The 23,877-nt window shown below is 31.5% G+C and overlaps 1 protein-coding gene across 2 annotated transcripts in view; it reads right to left on the reverse strand.

Annotated features, from left to right (window-relative positions):
• Window positions 1-23,877, reverse strand: part of LOC139510064 (serine/threonine-protein kinase N2-like) — a 35,950-nt gene that overhangs the window by 8,667 nt on the left and 3,406 nt on the right. Inside the window, exons 2-15 of one of the 2 annotated variants that reach the window (XM_071296291.1) lie at window positions 14,986-15,301; window positions 14,454-14,554; window positions 13,208-13,373; window positions 12,663-12,814; window positions 10,493-10,716; window positions 9,560-9,720; window positions 8,338-8,447; window positions 7,831-7,974; window positions 7,161-7,236; window positions 5,950-6,084; window positions 4,942-5,102; window positions 4,228-4,439; window positions 2,561-2,633; window positions 1,729-1,908 (exon numbers count right to left, since the gene is read on the reverse strand). In XM_071296291.1, the coding sequence (XP_071152392.1) occupies window positions 1,729-1,908; window positions 2,561-2,633; window positions 4,228-4,439; window positions 4,942-5,102; window positions 5,950-6,084; window positions 7,161-7,236; window positions 7,831-7,974; window positions 8,338-8,447; window positions 9,560-9,720; window positions 10,493-10,716; window positions 12,663-12,814; window positions 13,208-13,373; window positions 14,454-14,554; window positions 14,986-15,301 (2,211 nt within the window). Of the gene's footprint in view, window positions 1-1,728; window positions 1,909-2,560; window positions 2,634-4,227; window positions 4,440-4,941; window positions 5,103-5,949; window positions 6,085-7,160; window positions 7,237-7,830; window positions 7,975-8,337; window positions 8,448-9,559; window positions 9,721-10,492; window positions 10,717-12,662; window positions 12,818-13,207; window positions 13,374-14,453; window positions 14,555-14,985; window positions 15,302-23,877 lie in introns of both variants that reach the window. The other variant, XM_071296290.1, reaches the window with a different exon arrangement.

A 23,877-nucleotide genomic window follows, 5' to 3' on the forward strand; every position in this document is an offset into this window, starting at 1 on the left:
GGCAGATAGATTGTGACCTGATCAACAATTTTACTTCCTGTCAGATTTGCTCTTAATGATTTGGTTTTTGAGTTATAAGCCAAAATCTGCATTTTACCCCCATGTTCTATTTTTAGCCATGGCGGCCATCTTGGTTTATTGGCCGAGTTACCGAACACATTTTTTTTAACTAGATACCCCGATGATGATTATGGCCAAGTTTGGTTAAATTTGGCCCAGTAGTTTCAGAGGAGAAGATTTTTCTAAAAGATTACTAAGATTTACGAAAAATGATTAAAAATTTACTATAAAGGGCAATAACTCCTAAAGTGGTCTTATTTGTAGATCTTACTTTGCTGAACATTATTGCTGTTTATAGTTTATCTCTATCTATAATATAATTCAAGATAAAAAACCAAAAACAACAAAATTTCCTTAAAATCACCATTTCAGGGGCAGCAACCCAACAACGGAATGTCCGATTCATCTGAAAATTTCAGGGCAGATAGATCTTGACCTCATGAACAATTTTACCACATGTCAGATTTTCTCTAAATGCTTTGGTTTTTGAGTTATAAGCCAAAAACTGCATTTTACCCCCATGTTCTATTTTTAGCCATGGCGGCCATCTTGGTTGGTTGGCCGGGTCACCGGACACATTTTTTAAACTAGACACCCCAATGATGATTATGGCCAAGTTTGGTTAAATTTGGCCCAGCAGTTTCAGAGGAGAAGATTTTTGTAAAAGATAACTAAGATTTACGAAAAATGGTTAAAAATTGACTATAAAGGGCAATAACTCCTAAAGTGGTCAACTGACCATTTTGGTCATGTTGACTTATTTGTTAATCTTACTTTGCTGAACATTATTGCTGTTTACAGTTTATCTCTATCTATAATATAATTCAAGATAATAACCAAAAACAGCAAAATTTCCTTAAAATTACCATTTCAGGGGCAGCAACCCAACAACGAAATGGCCGATTCATCTGAAAATTTCAGGGCAGATAGATCTTGACCTGATGAACAATATTACCACATGTCAGATTTGCTCTAAATGCTTTGGTTTTTGAGTTATAAGCCAAAAACTGCATTTTACCCCTATGTTCTATTTTTAGCCATGGTGGCCATCTTGGTTGGTTGGCCGGGTCACCGGACACATTTTTTAAACTAGATACCCCAATGATGATTGTGGCCAAGTTTGGTTAAATTTGGCCCAGTAGTTTCAGAGGAGAAGATTTTTGTAAAAGTTAACGCAGGACGACGGACGACGACGGACGCCAAGTGATGAGAAAAGCTCACTTGGCCTTTCGGCCAGGTGAGCTAAAAAATTAGTTAAATATCATTATTCTAACACAGTTATACTCATCCACAAAAAAAAGTTTTAAATTACAAATATTCATCAAGAAATTGTATGACCTAAAGATCTCACATAGATGTAATGTCACTTTAAAGTTTCTCTATTTTATTGTTAACAATGAAATTAAAATCTTGAGTAATGAGAAGCTAAGGAAAGGTTAACAAAAAGATGTAAAGTTTTATTACCTATATAATATCTATAACCAAGCAAATTTGAGATTAAGCTATGTTGAATTTCAGAGAATTGATTGAAGCTAACAGCAAGTAACCCCGATAAAAAAAATAGTTTTACTGTGTCATTCGGTCTCTTGTGGAGAGGTGTCGCATGTGGTATACATATTATTATATATAAAAAAATCATTTCAAAAGATCTAGCAATAATCTACTTACATTAGTTTGGAAGCAAGCAAATAAATTAACAAGAAATGGATGTCTCATGGAGTTAATCACTTCAAATATTCGTTTCTCTGACATTAAACTTTCCACTTCATCCCTCGCTATAATTTCTGCTTTCTTTAAAGCTTTTAATGCAAAAAATTCTTTAGTATTTCTATATTCTGCTAAAATTACCTAAAAAAGAAAAAAAGAACATTTCTTAATAGTTCAATATGTTGTTTTAGGTTTAAAATAGATCTGTCAAGAATTGAATTTTCCATATACTTGATGAAAGTATAATCAAGTTATCAACATAAAAGATACTGAATTAACTTGATGATAATCAGTTTTCTGTATTTTTATATAAATTATGATTGCATCTCTGATGAATATGATAAGAATAAGCTATACTTCTGTTATCTGTTTACTTTTCTGAAGAAATTCCTGTGATTTTGCCTCACACATTTAAACAGGAAAAGAATGGTGGTATTTACAATGTATGAAACATATAAAAACAAAATAAATGTTTTCTAACAAAATTCACGACATAGTCTGGAATACAAACTTCTTATGATTTATTGTGTTGTAAGGTTGCTGTCTCATTGACATACGTCTATATTAAGTTGTCAAGTTGTTTTTTCAATGTCTGAGTGTTCTCGGATATCATTATTCAAAATAACCAGTTACTTAAATCATAAATAGAATCCATCTATATTATGCACCTCATTCTTACATAATTTTTTAGATGAGTACACAAATTAATTTTACCTTTTTGTTGTAAACAAATAACTTATTTTACCTATCAGGTACTGACTTAATAAGTCTTCCATCGTCATAGTTTACTCACTTTTCCAAAATGACCTCTACCTAATACACTAACAGCCCTAAATTCATCCATCTGTACATGTTGATCAGAGAAACTAAAATATAAACAAACAAATAACAGGTTGTTACATCAATAACATGGTAAGTTTGGCCTCTATTGGTATCCAATCTATTGATTTCAGTATCATCAAATAGTCTATTTCTAAGTATGTTTTTTGTTGTTGTTGCACTTCAGTGTTTCTGTTGTTAAGTCATTTTCCTCTGATTAAGTTGATGTTTCCCTTGTTTTTTGGTTTCTAACTCACATTTGTATTCACTTAATGGATCTATTAACTAATGAAACTATTGAACTGCAGTATTCTATTTACCTTTATTTATGTGAACATTTGAACAGCAGTATATACCTTTATTTATGTGGACATTTGAACAGCAGTATAGTATTTACCTTTATTTATGTGAACATTTGAACAGCAGTATTTACCTTTATTTATGTGGACATTTGAACTGCAGTATTTACCTTTATTTATGTGGACATTTGAACAGCAGTATTTACCTTTATTTATGTGGACATTTGAACACATTTTAAATTTAACAAACTTTTGCCACTTCTTGCTATGACAGGTGATACTGATACATCTAATGGAGAACTACGGGAAACATTCATTTTTACCTCCTATACATTTCTAGGAATATGATTGGTTAAAAGCATCAGCATGGAGACTGTGTATATTTCATATTAGGTTAGTAGGGAGGTGGGGCTTATTTCATACACAGTTAGTAGTGGTGTTACCTCCCTTTATAAAAACAAAACGGTACTGAGAATAAATCTTAAAGGTTTCAACAGATGAAGAAATTGATGATTAAGATGGAAATACATTCATAAAACACATTTAAACCTAACAAGTCGTTATTGTTGGCATCTGTTTTTGTAGGATCAATGGAAGAAGTTTCTTAATGCTAACAGTATTGAAGACTTGATTGTTTTGATAGGTCACTAGCTTAAATTTTACTCGTTAAGATAGTCAGTAAAATAAATTCGTTACATAGTGTGCTAGTGACGTTATAGGGTATAAATGGGGTCAGTAAATTCCATATGGGGATTCGAGCCTCGTGGAAAATTGATTTTTTGTGCTTTTAACATATAGTTGTTCTTAAATATATTATCCATTATATTTCATTTAATCTTCACTTGTAAATAGTCCTAAACTAAATCTGTATTTTGAGGCAATAATTTATTGAGGCAGTATTGCGTATAAATTTTATAGCATTTGGTTGAGGCAAACTTAAGTTAAAGAACGAAACAAAAATAAATATTCAGCAATGGTTACATTTTTTAAGGGGCATAACTCTTATCTAAAATTTAATTGTACGACAGATAAATCTAGCTCCTACAATCATACAAGTAATGGAATTACTTGTATGATTGTAGGAGCTAGATTTATCTAAATTGGCTTTGGTTGACTATTTAAAAACATGGTATTAACATCTACTAAACGCTTGGCTTCATCTGTGTTATGTGGACTCAGGTGATTAATGATTCAAAACTCCCTTCTTGTCATATTGGTTACAATGGTTAAACTGATATACCAAAACATATTAAGCATAAAAACATTACACAACTCTTTTGCACAAAACATTTTTTTTTCATTTAGTTTAAATTGAAGCCAATTATTTAAATCGAATACATACTCTGGTTCTGGCACAACGTATGAATTTTTTTGAGTTGATGTTTTCTGTGGAAGTGGAGGTGATGGTTGTTTATATGATGAGGGTCTGTAGGATGAAGTCTCTGATGAAGGTTTAGGCAGAGTGTTTATCACAACAGGTAATTCTTTATCTAAGTCTATCGTACTATTGGCATCATCCCCGTCAGGAAGGAAGTCAAAAGATTCTAAAGCACGCTGAAAACAAATGGTAAATATTAAAGGCATTTTATTCAAACCATTAAGGCTACTGCTATTTGCATCTATATACTGTCAGTGTTCTCCCCAGGGCTATCTATAATTTTTCATCATGGTGGTATCGTTCTTACCGCAATGTATAATTTTCTTTATGGTGTTAAAATTTTCAGTTCGTAAATCAGTAAAATTTTAAACAACTTGTTAAATCTTTCCAGGTGAAATTTGACCAGTTCAAACCAGTTCTACAGACTCTATGTAATTACCACTTTTAACATGATCATTAAGAGATCATAACTTTATGATCAAAGATAACTATTTTATGGCTACTCACCTACGAAGCGCTGACCTGTAACAAGTCATCAAATACTTTGAACATATGTAAGGGACTAATAATGAGTGAAGGTGTATCTGGTAGGAGGGGGTCTCACCTGTATAGCACATTCTTGATGCTGGGGAGGTGTTGTAAAGTCTCTATTAGACATTACAGGAGGTAGGGCCTTACCTGTATAGCACGTTCTTGATGCTGGGGAGGTGTTGTAAAGTCTCTATTGGACATGACAGGAGGAGGAGGAGACATTGGCAGAGCAGGAACTTTTTCATCATTTGATACTGGTTCAAAATTTATAGTGTGAATAGGAGGTCCCCTGTCCTGTGCCATAATACCTGAATATATAAAACATAATGTTAAATCTATATCTCAAGAATTCCCTTTCAGTTATAAATTGCTGCAAATGTTTAGTTAAACATCTCGATCAACATATGTTCTGTCTTGAAAATCAAGTCAAATGAAGTTTTAGAAAAGAATGAACAAAAGTTAACAATATTGTTAAAGATGTGATGTCATTAGACTGTTCATTTAACTTTCAACTGTCAATCTTCTATAATGTCTGCCTTTTTTCATAATAAAGAAATAACATGCACATTAATATATGTTTTAGATGGGTTTTTATGCCCCACCTACGATAGTAGAGGGGCATTATGTCTTCTGGTCTGTGCGTCCGTCCGTCCTTTCGTTCAGGTTAAAGTTTTTGGTCAAGGTAGTTTTTGATGAAGTTGAAGTCCAATCATCTTCAAACTTAGTACACATGTTCCCTATGATATGATCTTTCTAATTTAATTGCCAAATTAGACTTTTGACCCCAATTTCATGGTCCACTGAACATAGAAAATAATAGTGCAAGTTTCAGGTTAAAGTTTTTGGTCAAGGTAGTTTTTGATGAAGTTGAAGTCCAATCAACTTCAAACTTAGTACACATGTTCCCTATGGTATGATCTTTCTAATTTAATTGCCATATTAGAGTTTTGACCCCAATTTCACGGTCTACTGAACATAGAAAATGATAATGCGAGTGGGGCATCCGTGTACTATGGACACATTCTTGTTAATAATTATTTTATAAACTTCATACATTGACATATACTCAACAGTTTCTTGTATTTCAATCATTTTTGTATTGTTTCCTTGCCTGTAATTTATAAATATTGTGCTAAATAATACAGTAGTTCTTACCAGGTGAACTTATCTGACTGGCTGGACTAAGGGCAGTGGCATTATCTCTACATTCATGTGGTAAAGCTCTCTTCATCAGCCGTCCCCAAGTTGCAACATTTATATTCATTTGGCCAGGTCGAAGAAAATTCTTTCCTGTAATATTCAAGTAATAATTTTTTTATAACTTCTACATCAATTTTTTCCAATTATTGATCATTTGCTTTTATCTTTTTCTCCCTATAATACATATCTAATCTCTTATCAAGTTTGCTTTCACAAAGTTAGATTGCAGTTGATAAAATCTTTACATAATGTATAAAATTATTACAAACAAGTCCTACTAGGGGAAGCAATTCTTTTCACAATATAAAATATCACTAATCTAACCTGACTGAGTGAAGCTTTAAGAGACTGACAATATTTTCAAAGAATTATTTTTTAAAGTAAAAAGCTTTGAAAAATCCCTTCTAAGAACTAGTCTGTAGGTAAAGGTAGCAATAAACAGTTAGGAAAAAATATTAAAATTTGCCCTTATGAATTTTACCATCCCCTTTTCATTGCTTTCTTGCAATATCAAGCTTACTGTTTGTGTCATATATGGGCATATGTATGTAATCAGAATCTTCCATAGATTTTATATCCAGTATATAAAATGGTAAAATATAATTTCTTTTTGGTGTATCCATGGCAACAATCTGCATTTATTTGTTATAAAATATTGCAAAAAGGGGGGGAAAGATGTCATATATTTCCCCAAAATTTGGCTAAAAGTAGAATTTCAATCGCTTGAAGTAATACCTTTTCTGAAACTGTGTACATATATCATTCAGCAAATCCAATGATAATCATATGTCTTTCATCTCATTTTTTTGTAAAATTGCGTCAAAAACTTCGCGTAGAAAGAGTGTTTGTAAACAGTACATTAATTTCTGGACCGATGGCCGGTCTAGCTATGAAAATACGGATTGTCAAACAGAAAACAGCCCATAAAACATGTAAAAAATAATCTTGATGAACTTATAAACCATCTTTGAAGGCTAAATTAACACCCATCTGTCTAAAAATGAATTTTATTACACAATAACTTTCCTATTTTAAAAATCCACAGGGGCCAAAATGCGAAACTAAACTCCTAACTGTGTATTGCTACCAAAAGAACTTTTCATGTTTCTTAGAGTTTGAGTTGAATACATCTATACATTATATTTAATATTTTTTATAAAAACTACCTTTATGTTTTGGAAAAATCTTCCTCTGTCTTTGGAGTTTAGGTTTTCTTGACAATGTGGGATTTACAAATGTAATCTATAAAGGAATATTACGTTATTGATATACCATATATACAATATACATTACTTGAAATTTAGAAACTGTTGTGTGTATTTATTATTGTGATGGTTGAACAACGAACACATATGTATGATTAACTATTATGATTTCAGGAAATGCTGCACATACATATTGCTATCAATATTCCTAATTCCAGTTCTTGTTTTGCCAATCATAACCCGTGACAATTTTCGCAATATTAAAATCATTGCAATAATCAATATCTGAATTTACAGTATTTGATGTTTCTTGGTGATGAATTAATCTTGCAGTATCTCAAAAGTTGAATTCTGCATGCAAAGTTTGAACTATGTTTGATTGAAAGAATACTTCAAACAAAAAATCTATATGATTATTTTATCTTTTGCTTCGTTTCTATTTATTCCAAACTTGTCTACATTTTGAGAGAATTAAGACTTTGCCACATCAATTGTAAATTTAATTATCCTCAAAGATTTGATGGTAGCTTAATGTCCTGTTTTGGTAACAAATGTGTATATAAGGTTAACAGGAAAATGTGATCCACTGATACCAAAAACATAATAAGTTTAAGCTTGTATGTAAACTTACTTCTGCAAATAAAATTCCTTGTGGTTCTAAATGAATTGCCATTCCATGTCTCTGATTATCAAGGAAATCTTCGAGTCGTAAGAACTTTACAGCACTCATCTGTCGCCAATCTCTCCAGTAAATTGCTAGCTCTAACTCTCTAGACTGTAACAAAAATATCTTGGAATAAATATTTGTATACAGTGGATTCATTTATTTAAGTTGGTACCAATTTTCACAAATAAAAGAAAAAGTATTTTCATGGATATCTAATTTCATGGTTTTACAACAGTATGCATACAAACCTTTGTTCTTAGTTGAATATTTTAGTGCATGGTTTATCTGTACCAGTAAAATCAATATAAAATGAATAATTATAAATTCACAGTTAATAAAAATAAACTATTTTTTGGGGGGATTTATTTGATAGTGATTTTTTCATATTAAAGTATAAACAATTTCATTTTCTAAAATCAAATTTATTAATTCAAGTACATGTGCTACAACCACAGTTAATGTATAATTTACCCTATCAAGTTCTATATTAAATCTTTGATCCCAGCACTGTTGACTACATGTCTTCCAGCCAGTCTGACCAACTTGAACATTGTCTAATTTGATAACAGCCATCACTTCATCTAAAATGGTCCAAAATCATTAAATCAATGTTTAAACCTGAGTTTTAACCAAAATATTCATCTTTAATTAATAATCTATACAATCTTTTTATTTTACCTTTTAAATATTTCGATAAGTTGGCTAACAGATAAAATCTCTATTTTTAAGGACTGTCCAATTGTTGGTTTCTTTGTCTATAAAATGAATCTGTATATAAAAATAGAAAATTTACATTGAAATATCTAAGGATATTTAACCAAAGACTTAGGGTTTAAAAAAAAAACTTGTCAAATAGATTTCAACATCTACTCATGTTAAAACTTTTTGTTCTTCAGTTACAAAATTACTTTGTTTTGAAACATATTTATTAGTAGCATAGAAACCAAGAGGACAGGCAGTACACATACATGTATTTGTTAAACAATTATTCATATTAACTACTTATGCTATAGTAAATCATTTATACATATTTTGCCTGCACTTAATAATTGTCTGACAAAAAATTGAATAGGGAAAATATTTGTAGCGACCTTTGGATTACATCAAACTTATTCTATTGTCATAAAAGATATAATACAGGAAATAATTTTATACAGATTCAAAAGAAAACAAATATTCAGGTAATAAATATATACAGGTCAAACCCAATATATAAAGGTCACCATCAGGATCACATGACCTTTTAAGTAGGTTTGACAGTACATGTATTACAGAACAAGCTTAAAGATATAACTTACTTGACACTTCCTCTTTAACATTATAAGTTTTAGTACTGCCTCAATAGTTCTTAGAGCCTCGTAACAAACTATAACTTACTTGACACTTCCTCTTTAACATTATAGGTTTTAGTACTGCCTCTATAGTTCTTAGAGCCTCGTAACAAACTTTTACTTACTTGATACTTCCTCTTTAACATTATAGGTTTTAGTACTGGCTCTATAGTTCTTAGAGCCTCGCAACAAACTTTTACTTACTTGACACTTCCTCTTTAACATTATAGGTTTTAGTACTGGCTCTATAGTTCTTAGAGCCTCGCAACAAACTTTTACTTACTTGACACTTCCTCTTTAACATTATAAGTTTTAGTACTGCCTCTATAGTTCTTAGAGCCTCGCAACAAACTTTTACTTACTTGACACTTCCTCTTTAACATTATAAGTTTTAGTACTGCCTCTATAGTTCTTAGAGCCTCGTAACAAACTTTTACTTTCACCGGGACTAGAGAGCAGTAACTGTAGATTGTCTTTCTTTCTGCCTGGAATATCCTCTAATAAGGTCTGACAACCTACCAACCTAAAATATACAAGAAAGGACTAAATATCCTCTGATAAGATCTGACATCCTACCAACCTAAAATATACAAGAAAGCACTGAATATCCCCTTATAAGGTCTGACATCCTACCAACCTATAATATACAAGAAAGGACTGAATATCCTCTAATAAGGTCTGACAACCTACCAACCTATAATATACAAGAAAGGACTGAAGATCTATATAATTCTCTGTTTATTGTCCTGTATGTATCTTCTACTAGTGTTATTGTTGATAATAAATGTTTTCAGTGTTTGTGCTATTTGGAGTGTTGTTAGGTTTCTCAAAAAATAAAAAATTCCAGCATTCTAAATTTTGAAAGCATTTATTTGTATCACACCGTTCCTGAAATCTATTAAATCAATATCTCAATCTTGTCTGTGTTTCCACACTCACAAGAAATAAATACTTGCTCAAATTTCTGAATTAACGGTTTCAACTCAATAAAGAGAACCATTAATTTTAAATACAAATAAAAGATGTCAATTTAACATCAATATTCTGTTTTTCATGTTTCAAGTCCTTATAATTGTATTTTCATACTTATTCTATCAAGACACCATACAAATGCCTAAGTTTAGATCTTTATCAGGAAAAATTACAACCTTTATATCAAAACAGTTTTAATTGATGTTTTATGCAAATTAACAAAAATGGACATTTGTCAAGTTTGAATTTTCTGCCAACTAACAAATCTGGTAGAAGATAAAGAGACATTGTGGTACTGTTTAATACAATGTAATACTACCTACCTAACTTCCAGTTTGCCAGTAATAGCAGCAGACCTTGAGAACATGGAGGTTTCAGATTTTCTATCGTTTGTTTTAAGTAATGAAGACGATGAATATGCAGCATCAAGTTCTTGCTGTAAAATGTGTAATTTGGCAGATTTAGGTTCTAATTCTTCACAACGCTTTTCTAATGAGATTCTTAGTAATTCTAACTTCTGACTGGATTCTGACATTGTTGACTGGGCCTGGAAAAAATATATCATTAGAAATGTACTAGTAAAAACAGTGGATTCGTTAAATTAAGTGGGAATTAGTGAGTACAGGCAGTGACCGTAAAATTTCCTATAGGCTTGTATGTAACCTTTGCTAAAACTACAAAATCAAATATCCATGAACATTGGTACCCTCAAAAGTTCATGAATTCACAGTATTGAATTATTTTTCTGTTTGTTTGCTACTTTAGTGTTGTCAATATGTTAACAACCTTTCAATTTAATGATGGAATATAAAGGAATGTCTTGCTTTTATTCAAATAAATTTGTTATCTGTTCTGGAAATATTGACTCAATTGCAAAATTTCTCTGGTTGACCTGAAATGCTTTTGGTCTGTGATGTCATATCTATCAGTTGTGCCAGTAAAATATTTGTTCTTCCTTCAACATGTTCATATAAAGTGGACATAATAGCTATTTTCTGGAGTTTTCTTTCATCTTTCCGAGTGTTCATTTTCATCTCATACTACTAGACTAGTTGAGTATAGAGAAAATATGATAAAATATTAATAATGCTCCCCAGGATAAGATTATCTAAGGTATTTCATACCAGGGCTCACGCTACCAGGCGACTTGGGCGAAGAAGTCGCCTTCCCGACCGTCACTTCGCTTTCCCCGACCCCCAAAAGCGAAAACAAGTCGCCCTGTTCTTGACGATAGTCGCTTTCAGTCGCTTCCGTCATTGGACATTTTCAATTTTTACCAAGTTGATGAAACATCAATTTTTTATTGATAATTTAAGAAATTCAGACATAAACGATTCATTATATTTTGAAAAGAGGTTGAATCATTGTCTTCGCAGTGTGTAGCAGGTTATTTGATAAAAATACAACTTTTTATCACTTCGTGCATTTCCGGTGCTTGTTACTTGAAAACGTACATCAACCTCAATTTCGGCGGCAAAATAAGTTTGTTACTTCATTTAAACATGATAAAAGTTGCCTCCAGTAAATTTTTAATCCATTTATTGCATTAAAAACGTCGTGTTCCTTTCCAAATAACTTGTCAAACATCGTTTATTTTTGTAAATTTTCTTGCATTCGTCTGCCATTGACCGATTTCTAAACTCCGGATCTGAACCGGACAAGCTATGACCGAAATCCGTACTTTTACAATAATTACTCTGGACGCACGGATGGAACAGCTGACAGAAGAATATTGATCCCAAAGGGGAAAATTACGCATTCCACATGCATTTAGAGACTATTGGTTACATCTAATTGATTGGTGTATATAATTCCCTATATTTTTTTATTGATTGTTTCAAACTATTGATTAAAGTTGCTGAACTCTGAGACTATTATACAAAAAACAATATATTATGGCCCAGCTTAATAACTTTTATATTTTTTTAGGAGAAACACTGAATGTCATACACAAGATAATTTTTAATTAAATTGTAATTGATATATATTATAATTTCTTTACATTTTTTAAAATAATTTTTTTTTTTAGTGCTAGATATTTAGTTGGTAGTTTCTCACAAGCTTAAACAACTTTTAATGTTAAATGTTACTTTAATTGTAATTTTTTTACTCAGATATGAATTGAACAATATAAAAAGAACATTATTTACATATGGCCCTTTATACTATTGTAAAATCCAAACATTGTATCACACCGCGCGAATGAGCACTTCTCTTTCAAATCTCACCACTTCTCCCTATCAGTTTCAAAAAGAGAAGTCACTTCTCCCTATAATTCTGAAGTAGTGTGAGCCCTGCATACAGGTGGAAATTTCTCGCCTGCATCTCTTTAAAGTCAAGAAATACCAATTCATTAAAAGAAATGTTGGATAATCTATTTATCTAAAAATTGATATATTGTCGAGTGCACCATGCCAATATTGAACGGTTGTTATAAATAAGCTATTAATTGTACTTGTTAGATATTGAAATAGTCTTGATGGATTACAATACCTCTTTCAAAGCTTTGCTGTCAGGAGATTTAGACATTTGTAATAATTTCAGGACATTTTTGGCTCCTTCTGAAACAGCTGATTCTATTTTTAAATGATGCCTCAATTCTTCTATCCTTAATTCTAAGGGAGATAACACTTCACATCTTTGACCTGCTGAAATATAAATAAAAAGTTATAAATCTGTGATACATTTGTAAAATCATCAAATGATTTAACTTATAACATATTGTCATCTCACTTGTAATCCTGAACATTGTACATCATGCCTAATTAATCAAAGTCATGATCTTCTCATCAACACATTTATCTGACCTATTACCTATAAAAATTCTAGATCAGATTTAAAAGTAATACATGTAGGTATGTGCAGGTCTAAAAGCTGAACCTAGCTATAATGTTAACCAATATATTTTATCAGATACTTGTTAATAGCCCTTTCTGGCTAACCTTGCAGCTTTTTATTGTGTTAATAGCCCTTTCAGGCTAACTTTGCAGGTTTTTATTTTCAGACTTTTTCATTTTCAAGATGTTAATGATTTTTACCATCATCACATGACGCATCTTGAGCGACTTTTATCATCTGCATCCTGATGATTTCAATCTTCGTTTTGGCGTCCAATAACATCTGTTGAGCCTCGGCTAACATCTTCTTGTCACGAAATGTACCACTACTATACATAGCTATCATGTTCTCAGCTCCTTGCTTCACCTACAAAACATTTATTAATTACCAATTTACAAAATTTTTTTGGTATTATAATTCTTAACCCTTTCACCGATTGCTGCCCAGACAGAAGCTACTCTGAGACGATGGCGTCCCTGGCTACTATTACTCAAGTTGGAAATATTCATAATAAATGTCAATAAAAACTTGTTTATAGTTATTTGTGTATTTATTTTATTCACTAAGACCATGTTAACAGTTTTGTTCATGTTTTGACAATTTTTTCTTCATAAAATATCAAAATTTTCAAATTTTCGTCATTATCTAGGTGAAATTCTCAAAATTCGACTCTTTCACCCCAAATCGTAATTTTTTAACCAAAAACGGCAAAATTTTGAAAAATTTTATGAGGCTGTACAAATTCCTCACACTGATCGATGTCCATTCCAACTGTTTTGTACATAAAACGACATTTTATGTCAAAAAAGTATACTAGTTTGGCTTCAATTCTTCCATATTCTTTCAAAAAAAATGTTCCCTCATTTCAAATTCTCGTAAATTCCGTAAATTTCCTCTGATTTTGACACGGTTTTCAACAAACGGAACCGGCATGTTTACACTTTCATCCGGGTTATCCATCAAAGAAAGATAACCCACGTTTGCACTGTTTGAGCGGGAAACATAAAAGAGGTATTCCGATCCCGGTAAAACGGGACTCATCGTCAGCTGTCTGAAGCGTGAATCCCGGTAAACCGGGACTCGTCGGCGAAAGGGTTAAACAAGAACACATCTCTATGAATTGATATTATTTTTATCCGCAGAATTTGAAGGACAATTTTAATCAAACATTTTTTTATGTTTTAAATTTGAATGAAGGCTAATTAAAGTATAGCATGTATACCTAATTTTAGTAACTTATTTTTACAGCTTAATATTGGAACTTAGTGAAATCAAAAGAATTCAATATGAAATTCTAACCTGAACGCAACATTTTTTCATCATGACCCTTTTAAAATGAATTTCTGTTTTTGAAGCATTGCAGCTTAAATTAAAATATTTGTAATTTCTGATCTTTGTGTTATTCAACTATTGATATGATTTAGTGCATATAAAAAGGATTTCTACCTTATTTTCAATTTCTAACTGTTTCTGAAGATTGTTCAGCCTCTGAGCTAAAGGACTGTTATCACTGCCTCCATCTTTTGTATCTGGTGACTTCAAGGTATCTGTGAAAAAAACATAAAAAGTTTAAAAATTCATAATATATAGATGTAAATTTCTACAAAATGTAACTTTTAATATAAAGTATCAGAAAGTCAAATTTACCATGTTTACATCTGTTAACATGACGAAGAACTTTTTATACTTCTTCAATAAGTAAGTAAAAGTCAATGAAACATGTTTGCATTTTTTTTTTAATCTTTTATCATGTACACATGATTGTTCATGACTCAAGGTCACTGATTTGTTCATGATTTATAAGTTCATGATCAATATTGTGTTTGATTGATCAGTAAAATACAATGTGATAAATATGTGTTAGTAAAGTTGGTGAATAAGTTCTCAAGATATTTGATCTGATGTGAGCAACCCTTACAAACACACCTCCATTTATTCATGTATATACAAAGTATGTATAAGAAGATTAGATACTTACCAGACATGGATTCCATGTGTGTATGACTATTGGACATCAGTAAGTTAGAATTGATCTCCAGAAGTTCATTATGTAAGTCTTTTAACTTGGAGTTTGCCTTTTTCACAATACTACTAACATCTGATAAACTTTTCTTATCTGTTGTGGCTTCCTTTAGTTTTTCTGCTCCTTCTTTTATCTTCATTTCTTTTCTGATTTCCTTTTTGAGATTCTCCCTCATTTCTTCTAACTGAAGTTGAAGTTCTTCTTCAGTAAGATGAGGATTCAACCCGTATCTCTGACTAATGTCATGATAGGAGTTTCTCTTGGCACCTCCCTGAAACAATAACATATCCATTATTTATTTTATGTGAAATGTATTTACTTCCTTGTCATGTTTGTGTACTACATATATCATATTCTAAATGTGTACAAAGATATATATAGGTCTATAAACATCAGACAGCTCCATGTATGGTAACTAATATTTACAGTAATTACATTGCTGAGTAGAGGAAACCATATCATCTTTCCATACAAGTAAATGTTTCCTTATAATCCGATATTAATAAAGTTTTGTTAAAATGTGTAATACAATACATACACCATGTTTAAATGAAAGCAAATGTTAGGTTTACATTGTACCTCACTGAGCATGATAAGACAGAAACACTATAAAACAAACTGACCAAAAGACAGTCCAAGTGCAATATAACAGATTAGTGTCTCTACAATGCTTCAAGCTTTTTTGGAAGATATTCAAACAACTGTAAATAGTCTGTTCAAGGAGATTGCTATACAAGCTACAAAACAGGTGCCACTTATAGAGCAGAATCTGCTTACCCTTCAGGAGGACTTGCGATTTTGGTAGGGTTTGTATTGCTCAATCTTCAGTAAGTTTTTATTACAGATATTTGTCTTTTTGGTCATGGTATTGCCTGTTTTATTTGGCTGCTGTCGAGGATAAGGATGTCAACCTACTATTTCTTTCTTTTATCATTTATAAGTGACATAGTATTCCATACAAATGAAGTTTGTATGATGTAACTACAATGTACACTAGAGACCGGAGTTTTATAAAGAAAATTGAATACTGATAAGAATTTAAGATGCAGCTTCACATGTAACAGGCCAGTCTTAAAAACATTTTTTTTTAAATTTAGAACTTATTATTATCCAATAAAATTCTTATCTGGAGTTGACATATGACATTAAGTCACCTTTGACACCTAAGCCTCTTCAATTCAAATAACAATTTGACAATTCAATACCTACACATGCTACTTTTAATTTGTCATTTACAAAGATATTCAATATAATTTTGAACAAGTACTCAGTGACTTACAACACTCTATGTGCACTTATATCAGTTAGTACAAGGACATGTTATAAAACCAGGAACAAAATCCTATACAACTGATAATATGTCATCTAAAGCTAGAGAAAATCCACTTGACTGCTTTAAAAGTACTATCAACTTGATGTAGTAAAATGGTATTAAAGTACACCTAGGTTAAATATAACACTGGAAAAGACAGTACCCAGTACCTTTTTTTTAACAATGCATAAAATGAATGTTGTATACTTTTTTTTTTTTTTATATATATATCACTTTTTATTTAACATATACATAATATACATATATTACATATAAAGGTTACACACATTTCTTTGTAAGCAATTAGTAACATGTGTGACTGACTGACCATATATTATCTTCATTTAAATGGATTACGGATTTGTTTATTGATTTAATTACCTTTGTTTGTTTAGATACACCAAGTGTCCTTGTGTCAATCAACATGGTGATTAGCCAGGTGACAAAATCAATCAAATTTGACACCTACTTTAAGTATTCGATTGTTAAATACTTATCTTCAAGGAAATATTTAATACACAAATAATCTTAGAGAGACAGTTACTTTTAAAGTTTTTGTATTTTTCAATTACAACTTGACTAGCTTAATTAAAATATCTTTAATTTGGTATTATAAAAGCTCTTAAGAAAACCACCCTGACACTTTGGATATCAAGCACTTCTTAGGGGGCCATACTGGCAATTGAGATCAAACTCACAAGTTACCTCTGAGTTGACAGGCCACTTCATTGTAATTACTGTAGAAGAACTACTAAGACTGCCAGTCCATCTAGGCCTGAGTAGACTGATACATACAAATGCCCATCTTTGATTTTTTTAAAGAAATATTGGAGAATTTTGATTACTGGTTAGCATTAGAAAAACTTAATTCTACCAGATGAAAATAAGATCATGTGGTATGATTGTCAATGAGACAAACTTCCACCAGCTGATATTAATAGGACGTATAGGTTAACCAATTTTGGTGACTGTACCTTCAACATGGGCAAAACCAATACCACATAATAAGCTTTATTTATGGCTAGTCCATTTGTCATGTTTGTGTAAAAAAGATGTATTTTTCAATAGTAATGGAACTTCATGATTTAAATTTGTTATAAAATATCTCATTACATCATGCAATCTATACATTATAGTGTAATCTTGTTTGAAAATTAATTGCATTATAATAAATGCTCATCTTAATGTCTTTTGTCCTCCATTACCATGATAACTGGATATCATCAGTGGTCCTTTAACTTTCACAAGAAGCATGATTATAAGAGATAAATAGACCATTTCCAATTCCACAGTGCAAAAGTGGTTGTTTCAAATTTGGCCTATGATGAAGATTCTGCTATGAAATGAAAGTCATTTCAGCAATACTTTTATATACATTGTAAGAACATTAATATTGTAGTTTCAATATTTACTTTTAAATGAGGAATGTTTTGTTAAGAAGTTGTAATTGCCCACGATTCACAAAGAATCATTATCTTCAAGATTGTTGACCAGAGGCTATCAATGTTTCTCCTCATTTCACAAGTTGCTGAAAAAAAACTAATTTAATATACTGAATTTCATATCAAATTTGAAGACCTTCAATGAAGTCACACATCAGTAAAAAGATTTTATCAAGTCCAGGAAATAATCAAGTCCATTGAAAATTGCTTTCCTAGGTAAATTATTACTAAATATATAGCTAATAAGATATTATCTACAGTGCTTCATTTTTTTTTAAATAATCAAATTAATGCATTGCAAGTTGATCATGTTGATTGGTTAATTACATAATGACACTTCTTTATCAATCACTGTGACACTAATTTTTATCATCTTTAATCCAATTATCTAATCAGAAATATGCAAATGAATCAGTAGACAGTGGTAGATGTATCCATAATCTATCATAATAATATGAAGTATTATAAATATTTTAAAGGACAACTCAAAATCATGTAACAGGGGTTTCATTATCTTTCATGTTGACTGGTACTTTCCACGTTTCCAGGTGGTACTTTTCAATTTATTCCATGAATATCTGATATAAAAATTCCTACATTTAGGCGGTACTTGTCAATAGCATAGGTGGGTAAAAGTACCGGGTACCGCCTCCTAATGAATGGCCTGAATCAATCATGAGTTTATTAAAAAAAAATTCCCTCAACATTTTTGGTTGCATAAACATGATAAAAAGTTTAAAAAAAAAAACATAAAATACCGAACTCTGATGAACATTCAAAAAGGAAAGTCCCTGAACAAATGACGAAATAGAAAGCTCAAACACATCAAACTAATGGCAATGGATAACTGTCATTTCCCCGACTTGGTACAGGCATTTAAAAAAAATAGTAGATTAAACCTAGTTTAAAAGCTTGCATCTAGTTGGCAAATTATCAAATTAAGAAAATATTAGTTTTCTGATGTAGTGCCACTGGTACAGGTAACACGAATGACCGAATAACACTGTTTTATCCGAAATTTTAATATTTATAGCACATATTGGTGACTTTAAAACATTGATTATTAAATAATAATATATAATCAATGTATTTTGTAACTTAAAAATGATTTACAGATAGCAGATAATTTCATAAAGATCATTTAAAATTTAGTGTGTACATCGAACGTGGTGGCCATTGTGATTTCCGGTATCAGGTCCGTTTGTGCCTATTTTTAAAGTGCACACTAAATTTAATTTTTTTTTTATGAACTTATCTGCTTTTTGTAAATAATTTTGAACATGCTGAAGTTATAAAATACATCGATAATATATAATTATTTAATAATCAAAGTTTAAAAGTCACCAATATGTGCCAATATTAAAATTTCAAGTGTTATTCTGTCATTACAAGTGTTATTCGGATATTAACAGTGTTATTCAGTCATTCTAGTAGATGCATTCTAGGTACTGCCACTGTATCTGTATCTGTATCCTATGAATTTCTGCCAATATAGGCACACCTCCGTTATATGGAGTAAAACAATAAAAATAGTTCCACCACCGCAACAGTATAGAATATCAATCCATCAATATATATACACTATGAGGATTATGTACACAGTTCACAGTTTTTGATATTTATTTATCCTTTTATATGTAAAAGATAAAAATTGTCTTTATACTATTAAAATTCTATTTATAAAAAATAATATTAAGCCTAGGCGATCTGCAAAAACCCTATTTGACCTATCTAACTGACTTTAAAGTTCATCTTTCTCCTGCTACTTATCAAGTCCATTTTTGAAAGTATTTCGTACCTCTTATTGTGTAATTTATAAATTAATTGTCTACACAAAGGTTCAATTCTATAGCTTATATCATTTTCTGACTCAGCACTGCAAGCATAGTGGAACGGATTAATAATTAGTTGCAAAATGTCTAGCTGAATATTAGAATGTTGCAAAGCAGGAAGCTCACTACATTTACATATAATGTTTTTCAAAATTGGTGTACGAAATTGGTCAAGTGCTCTACAACACAGCAAGAAATGTGAAAGTGATTCTTCTGCTTGGTCACATAATTTACAAGTTGGATCAACGTTGTTTTGATTGTAAGCTGCTCTATTCGTTTGTAGAATGTAGGTTCCAGTTGCAATTTTTATTCTTATTGGAATTCTATTGATGTCTCTTTGATTAGCACTGTTCGCTAAGGCCAAAGGATGAATTTTCCCAACTTTAAATAAAGATGTTGGAATGTATTTCAAGCTTGAGTAATACATTATTTCTTCATTAATTCTTGTTGTCCAATATTTATGTACTGCTGTGGTAGTCAATTTCTTCCATTTTCCTTTTGACATTTCAATATAAAGTAGTGATAATGGGTTTTCTAGACTATATTTGATACATATCTTTTTCATGTCTATAAACCAGCTGTTACTATCAAAGCTCTTAATCTGTAGTTGTCTTTCTGCTAGCTTCCACTCAGATGAATTTTTATTTGATCTTGCAATATTTCCAAACAATGAGAGGATTTTTAAGTGTATTTCTGCTTCTATAGGTAGTAAACCAGATATTAAATATACAGCAGGGTCAGCCACATTAATATTTAGTGAAAGAATTTGCTTAAGTAACTTTTTGTATTGGATCTGTAAATTGTCAAGAATTTTGCCTTTTGGTATCACAATTTCAAGCCCATAGGTTAGTATTGGAAGAATATATGTTCTCAACATTGCAATTGATGTTTCAGGATCAAGACCATTCTCCCCATGTAGACCAGTTCCCATTAGACTGTAGATAGCCCTTCTGGTTTTTTTTAAATTTTCGTCAACAGTTGTTTGTGCAGAATTGTTTTGAGATCTCGTTATTCCAATATGTGAAGCTTTGTCTACCACTGGCATTACAGTATCGTTCAATTTCCAAAATCCTAAATTAGTTTCTATAGTTTTAGCTTTGCTTTTTACAGGTAAAATTACGCTTTTTGAAGGTTGTAGATGGTATCCTTCGCGCTTACTGAAATCCACGGCTATATCTACCATTGTTTGTATATCTAATGGGTTACAGGCAAGTAGTGCAACATCGTCTGCACATGTCGGTGCACAGCAATTAATGTTTCCAATTTTTCCACCAAGTCCAGAGTCACATAGAAAATTCAAAAGAGGATTTATATATAGTTTATATAAATCAGCACTGAGAGTGCCGCCTTGCCGAACACCTTGTTCTATATTAAAGAAATCTTCTGAGAAGCTATTGTCCCATTTGACATATGACACTGCATTTTGGTAAAGATTGTCTATCAATAATATTGATTGATTTGAAAAACCATATTGATGAAGTCTTTTAATTAAATTTGCGTGAACCACTACATCGAAGGCAGATTTTGCATCTAGGAGGCCTATATATGTTGGGCGCTTAAGATCTTTATTCTCTCTTTCAAATTCTTCTACTATAAGTTCACAAAGTAATGGTGATGAATTTTCTGTGAAACCTCTTTGTAACGGATTTTGACATATTATTATTTTACAGTTCTCTCTAATTTTTAGTATCTTCTCGATAACTTTTGAGAATGTTGGTGTTACAGTAATTCCTCTGTAGTTTTTTGCATTTTTACATTCTCCTTTATTTTTAAATACCGGAAAGAGGGTTCCAATTTTGAGTGAATCAGGAATAAAATGTTTTTCAAATGATTTGTTGATTAAAGTTTGTAAGTATGTTAAAAGGTTGGCACCGCCATGGATAATATTCTCAGCTGTAATGCCATAGAAATCTGCTGCCTTATTTCGGTTCAGACTGTTTATAGCTTTTAAAATTTCTTCCTGTGTTACATTAACATGAATAAATTGCTCACTGCAGAGTTCAATGATGTTTTTATATTCATTTTCAGTATTCTTTAGATAATTGGAATCAAAATTTTCATCAAGAGTGTTTTCTGCTAGTTGACCAAAATGTATTTTCCACCCCTCCATTATTTGCTCTGGAGTGTTATAAATGTTGTCACCTACATTCAGCTCATCTATACGTCTAGATAGTTTTCCACGTTGCTTGTTGATAAGTTTATAGAAGAGAGTTTTGTTTGATGAACTTGCTTCAATAATTTCGTTTCTTTCTTGCATGCGTTTTTGTGCAATTTCCAATCTACAAGTTTTTCTCAGTTCCTGTGTTGTAATTTTCTTTTCAAGTAGAAAAGGATTTAAGCACTCAGTTGGCCGTCCATTTGCTTTCCAATAATAAAATGCTGATTTCTTATTCTTAATAGCTTTTAAAATTTCGTCAGACATTACTTTTAATTTTGGTTTATTCTTTCGAATCTTTGGTTTTTGTGCTATCTCATTGGTGGCTTTTGTTATTACAGCTGTTATATCATGAAAACCTGTTTCTATATCATCTTTTGTATTTATAACTTTTAGAGATGTAACAAGTCCCTCATTAATTATCTCAGTGTACTTCAACAAGTCTGCTTTATCCCATTTAACTTTCATTTTAGTCTTAAATTCTGGTTTCGTATTTGAACTCTTAGTTGTTTTGAAATCCAAAGACAATAGAAGAGGATAATGGTCAGATACATTCCCAACTAAATCACATTTCCTAATATTAATGATTGATTCTTTAAAAGTTTCTTGAAAAAGTATATAGTCGATTGCAGTACAATCACTCCCATTAGCGCTAATGAATGTTTTTCCCGTATCTTTTGTACACAGACAGTGTTCGTCCATAAATGACACTATATATTTCTGTCTTATCGAGTCATTAGATCCAAAGATTTCCTCATTAAAGTCACCACCTATTATTATTTGGTGTGTTAGTTCATAGGTTGTCAATATTTCGTTCAAAAGATCTAGACATTCTTGAAATTCTGTTTGACTATTTGTTGAACCTTTACACGGCAAATATACTGAAATGACTAATAAATTTGGGTCACCATTGATCTCTATGCATTGTATTCGATTATTGCCTATAGACAGTGGAGTGACTATGGAGTCAAGATTTTTCTTCCATAGTATAGCAGTCCCACCATAACCTCTTGGCATTCTCCATGGAGTAATTGGGTCGCTGGAGTCTACTGCTTTACCAACACCCTTATAATCAAGTAGAATGTCATTCAACATCTGTAACTGACAGTGGAAGAGCCAGTGTTCTTGAAGTAGATAAATGTCAATAGAGTCTTTTAATTCATGAAATAGTGGACCACAGGTTAAAATGTTTTTACAATTAAAATCTAAAATCTTTAATACATATTTACAGTTTTTAGCCTTCTCTTCTATGGTTCTAGGTTTTATTGCTATATTTTCGGACGGATGAGGCTCTGTTGGTATAAAAAATGCATGTCACTGTTGTTTACTTCATAGCTTATAGGTGCACCATCAAGGGAGATGTGGAACCAATTGGGATCACTTTTTCCTATACTCTGTTGATTGTTGACCACTTCTTTATCATTCCTGTATGATTCATTTGAGTGTGAAAGTTCAGTCTTGCCAACATTCATTTGTTCATTTGGAAGTATTTCAATTAAGTTTTCTATACATATGTTTCTATCATAGTTGACATCGGGGTGAAGGTTAGCTGAATGAATAAATTCTGTATCTTGTTCCCTTTTTTGAATGTGATCATATTGGTAGTAGGTATTTGAGCACTGATGACTTGGTTGCAAATGAGATGTATTGTGAGAAACAGGTTGGCCGTAATATGGGTATTGATGATTTGGATGTTGAGTTGTAACATATGGTTGATTTCGAATTGAATGCTGATTTGGAGAGTATTGATGTGGTTGCACAAATGATTTTTGTTGATCATACGATTGTTGACTAGAATTAAACTGTTCAGAATTTGATGATATATTACCGCTGTTGTTGAGAAGTTTGTTGAGTTCTTCATCCACTTTACCAAGTACGTAGTTGGTGACTTTGTCTCTAATTCCCACTATGAGTTTATCACTTGAGGTACTATCATGACTAACTTTGTCTTCAGTGTTAGGGATACTGTGGATAGTCCCACCGTTTCCCTGTGTAGTCTTATAGGCCTCTAGTGTCTCAATTCTTGTGAATAGAGTTTTTACGGTCTGTTCCAACTCTAGGTTTCTTGCTTCAGCTTTAAACAGTCTATCCAGCACTTTCGTTTTT

Source organism: Mytilus edulis, chromosome 2, assembly GCF_963676685.1.
Source record: "Mytilus edulis chromosome 2, xbMytEdul2.2, whole genome shotgun sequence".
NCBI lineage: Eukaryota > Metazoa > Mollusca > Bivalvia > Mytilida > Mytilidae > Mytilus > Mytilus edulis.